Source organism: Sander lucioperca, chromosome 12 (assembly GCF_008315115.2).
Source record: "Sander lucioperca isolate FBNREF2018 chromosome 12, SLUC_FBN_1.2, whole genome shotgun sequence".
NCBI lineage: Eukaryota > Metazoa > Chordata > Actinopteri > Perciformes > Percidae > Sander > Sander lucioperca.
The window spans coordinates 35328594-35336025 of record NC_050184.1 but is presented as its reverse complement, the minus strand read 5'-3'; the positions used below and the strand labels follow the sequence as shown (position 1 = coordinate 35336025).

The window sequence follows — 7432 nt, the reverse complement described above, 5'->3', positions numbered from 1 at the left end:
TTACCGCTGTCTAGTGGTTGTATGTAGAATTACACCTGCTACATTTCCAAGAAGTCAATTAAAATATGGATTTTCATCATTTAATTTATCAATATACTTGTTGTGACAGTAATGGAAAGTACTTTTACTCCAGTACTGTACTTTTACATTTGAAGTACTTGTACTTTCCTTGAGTATTTCCATTTGATGCAACTTTATACTTCTACTCCACTACATCTTAGTTAGAGGCAAATGTTGTACTTTGTACTCCACTAAATTTGTCTGACAGCTTTATTACTATGTACTTTGCATTGCTGTAGATTAAACTATCCAATATAAAGTAGTTATAAATAGTAATATAATCAGTGCAACCTTAAACAAATGTAATGCAGTAAAATACAACATACACAATAATGCAGCAGTATTATATAGCTAATATTAATCCAAAACCATCATATATAATAGTTAAACACATACAGGGAGAATTTACTTCTGAAGAATGAGTGCTTTTAAAACATTAAGTAGCCTACATTTTTCTTATGATACTTACCTACTTTTATTTAAGTAAGGTTTTGAATGCAGGACTTTTACCTGGAGTATTTTTACTGTGTGGCATTGCTACTTTTACTTAAGTAAAGGATTTGAACACTTCTTTCCAAACCTGCTTGTCAGAGATGCCAGTGCTAAGAAACAGCATGTAATGAGAAGGGGGGGGGGATGAATATTGCACAGATATGAATGTGCAGATGCCTTTCCTCTCATTAGTAACATACGTTGGAAAACACGTGGCAATATTAGTGCACATGATTTTATTCTTATGTTGTTACTTTTCAACATCATGGGCAATATTACTTTTCTATTTTAGTTTACTTATTCGTTTCAAATATTTTTATTATTATGAAGCTTAATTTCAAAAATCGAGTTACAAAATTGTTATTATAGTGCTTCTTTTTTACAGTATAAAAACAAAAATAAGGAATGGAAATAAGAAAATAAAAACAAAAAGTTTACAAATGAGAGGCCCTAATCCCTACCCGCAATACCCCACCCCGGACTGCGATCAGGAAACTGCTTGTCCTGTAAGATAAGATTCCAAAGGTCGCCAATTGCGCTCAAAGTCTTTTAGTTTGTCCTTAAGGATGTACCGGATCCTCTCAAGGTGGAGTGTGTCCATCATCTCCGTGAGCCATATCTTCAGTGTTGGTCCCTCTTTCTTTTTCCAGAATAAGAGGATACACTTCTTTGCAGTGAGAATTCCATATGCCAAGAAACGCTGTTGCACCAGTGTCAGTCTCTTTGCTTCATTGGATATCCCTAAGATTACTAAAACTGGATCTGGGACAATTTGAATATTTAACACCTTGGAATGAAACTAAAGACATCACTCCAGTAACCTTGTATTTTGCAACAGAGAACATAACTATGAAGTAAATCACCCACATGAGTGTCACATTTTTAAATAACAGAATATCATCAGTGTACAAGGATATTTTGTTTCTATTTTAGTTTACTTATTAAACTACATTTTTACTTATTTTGTAGTTATTCTATCAGGCACTGGTGTTAGCTGTATTCATTATACACTTTACATGTATGACTCTATTGTTTTTATTTTTATGCTGTTGTAATTTTAACAACAATCTCTATCCTAAGCATAGCCTACATTTCCCACACAGAAGATCAAATGTGCCATGGTTCTCTCTAAAATTACTCTAAAATAAGACCTGAAACAGTTGCTAGCCGAAAAATAGCTTTATTAGAGTGCAAAATGAATTTAATCACACAAGTTCCATTTCTTTCCCAACACATTCATCAAGTCACATCCACAAATATCTGCTGCCCAGCAGCCAGACATTACTGTACCCTGCAGTTTTCAGTGTATCTCCTCATTTTTTTTCCAGTCAACGGGGGCAAATTGCATATTCAACCAAATCTGACATAAAAGAACGGGTACAAAGTGACCCGTTCAATGTGGTGATTTAATTTACCACCATTAGCATTAACATTGCAAGTGTCCATTTACACCAGGAGGGGAGGGTTTCTTTAAGAAGCATGTAAGCGGTTGGAGTTTCTCTGCCAAACAGTCGCATGTTTGGCTTTGATCTCTACTGTCTCCAGCACGTCCACACTTTCAGGGTGAACCAAGGTAGTGTGCTTCTCCTTCTTCATCATCATCTCCCCAATCTGCTCTGCTGACGTGTCCTCATCAACAGTCTCCTGCTCCTGCACAAATGGCAGCAAAACAGTCTCCACCAGTCCGCCAACGACTCCGAGCATGGCCAGAGTGGAGCCAAGCATGTAGATCTTCAACATGCTCCGGCCTGGCCTCTGGTTTAGCATCTCCTTAGCGAAGGGGATGATCTCGCCAATGGTTTCCATAGTGTGTGATTAGTCTGTCGAAAAAAAACACAGAAGTTTAGTTATAGAAAATTGTCAGAAAAACTCTCAATTCAATTCAATTCAATTCAATTCAATTCAATTCAATTCAATTCAATTCAATTCAATTCAATTCTAATGACATGGCTTTATTTATCCCCTGGGGGCAATTTAAAAGCATAAGGATTAGTTCTGACAAGTAGAAAATATAATAAATACACACAATGCCATATATACCATAGTAAATATACTAAAAGTGTGAAGTGCAATAGAGAAAAAGCAGCAACACATGTAACTTGCAACAACTCTTTTGATAAAGTGTTGTAAACAAAGTAGCCTACTTTGGAAATCCTAAAATAAAACTATAAACATAAAATGCTGATACTGAGAGGCAGATACTCACTTTTGCAGCAGACCCCAAGCTCTGCCTTTTTCCTCAGTGTTCCCCCAGTCAGGCGTTTGCAGGCAGAAAGACAAGGGCACGTCCTGCAATTTAAACACTAATGGAGCGAGGTTAACTCCCACAGTGATGACAGAATGCATATTCATGAGGCTACTGAAATCGCTTTTTGGAGATTAGGGCTTGTTTGGGTAAAAGGGCATGAGTTTCTAGGGCAAGAAGTGAAGCAAATATTCCCTGTAGGGGAAACTGTGCTTGTGACATCACATGAGGTCTGCATGTGTTGCCACAGATACAGATCTAGCCATCTATCTATCTACCAACTGTCTCAAAAAGAGCTCCAACCATGCTCATTCCTGATACAGAAGTGCTTTTTTCTATACAGGTATAACATTGTGGAATAATCTGCCGCTTTCCCTCAAAATTGTAAATACCAGAGGGTCTTTTGGACATCAGGTTAAGGCATTTTTATGGAATAGAGTAACCAGTCTTTTTAATTAGAGTAGACTGATTATTTTATGTGATCTGTGATTTTCTGATTTTAGAATGCTCTTGAAACTTGGATGATGTATTTTAAATGTTATTGTCTTTGTCCTGCAATAGGTCTTTGTCATGTGTTAAATGTTCTAACACCAAGGACCATGTTGGAAATAAGTGTTCACACTTTAACATGTTATCCTTTGGATTGTGTTGTCTGTCAAATCCAAAATAAATCAAATCAAATCAATCAAATCAAAACCATGCTCATTCCTGATACAGAATGAAGATAAATCAGCATCAATCAACATTCAAATATTTCCCATGTGACTGAACATTGAACAACAAGAGTGGTTGGTTGGTGTTGCGTGGCTTGTTACAATAAATATTGATCCTCACATGTGTTGGCTGGAAGGCATTGTTTGACAGCAGCACTGCTACAAATGGAATTCCCCTTATTGAACACTGGGAGATAAGGTTTACTAGAAGAAACGGCTCAATAGAATCCACCTCCAATCATGTTCGCCCCCTACCATGGCGCTGACCATGAAGCTCCAAAGTGAGAGGTTGCAGGGGTTAACGTGTGTGTGTGTGTGTGTGTGTGTGTGTATTTGTCTGAAACCCTCTGCCCTTTGACCTCGTACCCTTCACTGCCAAAGAGGAGGGAGTGAGGTCAGATGTGCAAGTTGTGAAATGTGTCTGACCTTCGTCACAGAGAGACATGTGTCATCTGCACTCAGTGAAAATGACAACAGGCGAGAAGTCTGCATGTCTGTTCAACATCTGCACGCCAGATGTTAGAGGCACTTCGTACCATAACATATAATCTAGTTTAATAACCTGTTCCCGCCGCTGCCATCAGGATGAAGCCACTCCGTACCATTTGTTTTGGAGTTGCCCTAGTCTTTTGACATTCTAGTTTTTCGAAAAAAAACTGGACCTAGTAATCGCACTTTTTGGAGTGGCACCTGGAGGGCTGGCTCTCACAGGTGCGTGATGCATTGGCTTTCTGTCATTATTGGCACGGCGTTCAGTGTTGACCCACTGGAAATCTCTGGGATTGGCAGTGTCGGTTGGTTTGTCAGTTTACCACTGTGGGCCAGACTGAAACACCTCAACAACTATCGGATGGATTGCCCTTTGGGAACAGACATTCATGGTCCCCAGACAATGTATCCCGATTACTTTGGTGATCCCCTGACTTTTCCTCAGCACCACCATGTCATTGACATTTAGTTTTTTATTGAAATATCTCAACAACCATTGAATGGATTGCTGTGGAATTTGGTGCACACATTCATGGTCCCTTCAGGACGTTTGTGGTTCTGAGTTAGTGCGTTTACATGCAGCAGTAACCAGGGTATGGTCTTACCCCGGTTAAGTGAATAACCGGGTTATGCTAGTTCTCCCCGTATACATGAGTTGGGAAGAAAGGGAAGAATGACGGAGTAACTCTACCTCCGGTACAGTAGGTGGTGCTCTGCCAACCTACAACTGGTTGAAATAAGGCTTTTCTTTTTCAGTTGACCTTTGTCATAATCACAACAACTTGGAGAGCAGGGAGAACATGGACAACTTTAGTGTCTCCTCGTCCATCCAGAAATGGGTCTTCTTGGCAGCACTTGCCAAGGCAAAGTCCTCCGTGGGTTTAAAGGTTTAAAGCTTGTGTTGTTGTTGTTGTTTTTGCCGCTGTTGCTTCCAACAGCTCTCATCTATTTCCGGGTAAAAAACCACTACGGCGCAGACGTGTAACCTGAGCTTACCCCGGTTGTGATATTACGAATCCCACTATGGCCACGCCAACACCCGCCCTTCAATAGCATTTATTGGCCAGGCATCCATGCTTACACAAGGTAACATAACCCGATTTGTTCAGGTCCTATCCCCTGACCAATCGGCTATCCTAACCTTAACCACTCAAGGTCAAATGCCTAACCCCAACCAATCGAGCTGCTTCGTGGCGTGGCCATAGTGGGATTCGTAATTTCACACCCCGGTTAAGGTGTATAGTTACTAAAGAAGTTATCTAGGTCTGTAAACCGGGAAATGAAAACTCCCATTTTAGCTGGGGTAAGGTGTTCCATGGCGTTTGAAAAAAACGGGGGTATTGCCTTAACCCGAATATAATTGTTTTGTTAAACTGCAAACGCACTGAGTGAAATGTCTGCATAACTATTGGTTGGATTGCCATGAAAGTTTGGTATAGACATCATGTTCCCGTACTATGGCATGAATTGTATACATTTTGTGATTTCCTAACTTTTTTTCTAGCACCATCATCAATAAAATGTTTGATTCCTCCAATATTTGCTATACAAATGACATTCCCATCCGCCTCAGCTTTACTTTGTGGGCCTAAATGTTAGCATGCTAACATGCTAGACTAGGGTCAACAACCTTAGCTCAACCAATGGCAAAAAAATAAAACACTGCCTTAGCGGGCTGGGTAGATGATGTCAGACTTATAGCTGATATGGCTGATTAATTTTAAAATGGCACTTCATAATAAAAAGGTTGCCGAACCCCACTAGACTAACAAGGTGAACATGGTAAGCGTTATACCCATAGACTGCATATAAAGATATTATATTATACCTGCTAACATCAACATGTTAGCATTATCACTGTCAACATGTTAGCATACTTATGTGAGCATGTAGCTCAACTTCCTCCTCACAGAGCTGCTATAGCATGGCTGTAGACTCTTAGTGTTGATCATCTGTGAGCCGTGCTGTTGTACCAACTGACAGACAATGCCTTGAAGTGAGGAGAGGGCCACAAAGGTTACAAAATAATACTAAAAGAAACAATGGTGAACATGATCATCATTTAAAATGAACAACCTATGGTGAAACTACTCTTTGAGCAACATTTGAACTCTTGCTCAGCAACGATGAAACTCCAGAACAACCTGTTAGTCAGTTTTGGAGCGCAGCCTTTCCACAAACATTGCTGGTAATACCACTTCACAATAATGCACTCTTTACAAATGAGTTTGGATTCTGGCCAATAATGTTTGCCCCTGCTGGGAAAAGGTGGAGACTGTTTGGAGACCTTTGCCCCATATTTCTGGCTTCTTTTGCCTGAATAGACAGTCTGTCTCTTGGATTTCTCCAAGTCAACAATGTCTTGGTTTTTTTTGTGTGTGTGTGTGTGTGTGTGTGTGTGTGTGTCTGTGTGTTTTAATGTTAAAGCTTAAAGAAAAAGAAGTGTACAAATCTAAAGGAATTCCACACAGTGATTTTCGGCTGTTGCTGTCATTTAAAAGCTTAATCTTAGAGTGATATAATCCGTATTTCCCCCCCAAACACTTTTTAATTAGGTTTTGCAGGGACATACAATTGGCTTTACAATTGGCATTGAAAGTGATATATGATCAGTTTTTTTAATTTAATTTTACATTATTAAAATGTAGGCTCTTCCTATTGTTTCCATGTTAGTAAATGCTGGTGACCCAAGGCCAGGGCTTACAGTAAACTGCAGGACAGGGAAAACTGAATATGACCCTAGATTATATGGCTATAAGGCAACCACATTTCAAAACATTGGTGAGGATTTCAGCTTCTGATCCAGATTCATATGTTGTGATTAAAACTGAATCTTTCAGTTTGAACTTGGTTACATGACATGTTATGTATCTGCTGGCTGACTGTAATTTACATGAACTGGTAATCCTGGCTGAGCTTTAAGGGTCGATATGCCATCTAATCTACTGAAGAAGTACAGCCTGGTAATTGGTTTGGAGGTCAGCTTAAAAAGGGACACAATTTTAGGTCACAGAATCAGGCAAAAGGTGTTATTTTTTAGCAAACATTTGTTGCAATAGTTGCAAGATAAAATAGATATATTAAAATGATAACGAGCAGATGGATTAATAATAATTTCATTGCGTCATGACTCAACATAAACATTAAACACATTACAGTTTTACTTTCTTTCAGGCCTAAGAGGACATTTGTTTTTGTCTGTGCTTTCAGTACGTACTGTACATTTTTTCTACTTCACTCGCTTCTTTTAATTCAGAGCCAATGTGCAGCTACGTTACTGTACATTTTCTTGCCGTAAGCAAAAGAATATTCAACAAATATGAACATGTACAATATTCAATATACTTCCAACTCTGCAGTCTTGGGGATTCCTTTGCAAGGAAAATCTACAAAAAAAAAGAGCTTACAAAAAGAAAAACCTCAGCCCAAAAGT

The 7432-nt window shown here is 39.0% G+C and overlaps 1 protein-coding gene across 1 annotated transcript; it reads right to left on the bottom strand.

Moving 5' to 3' along the window:
• Nucleotides 1–1715: 1715 nt before the first annotated feature.
• Nucleotides 1716–2915, bottom strand: g0s2 (G0/G1 switch 2). Its single transcript, XM_031290543.2, has 2 exons — nt 2759–2915; nt 1716–2372 (listed from the first exon to the last, which is right to left on the bottom strand). The coding sequence occupies exon 2, from the start codon at nt 2356–2358 to the stop codon at nt 2023–2025; it is 336 nt and encodes a 111-aa protein (XP_031146403.1). The 5' UTR covers nt 2359–2372; nt 2759–2915; the 3' UTR covers nt 1716–2022.
• Nucleotides 2916–7432: the final 4517 nt, after the last annotated feature.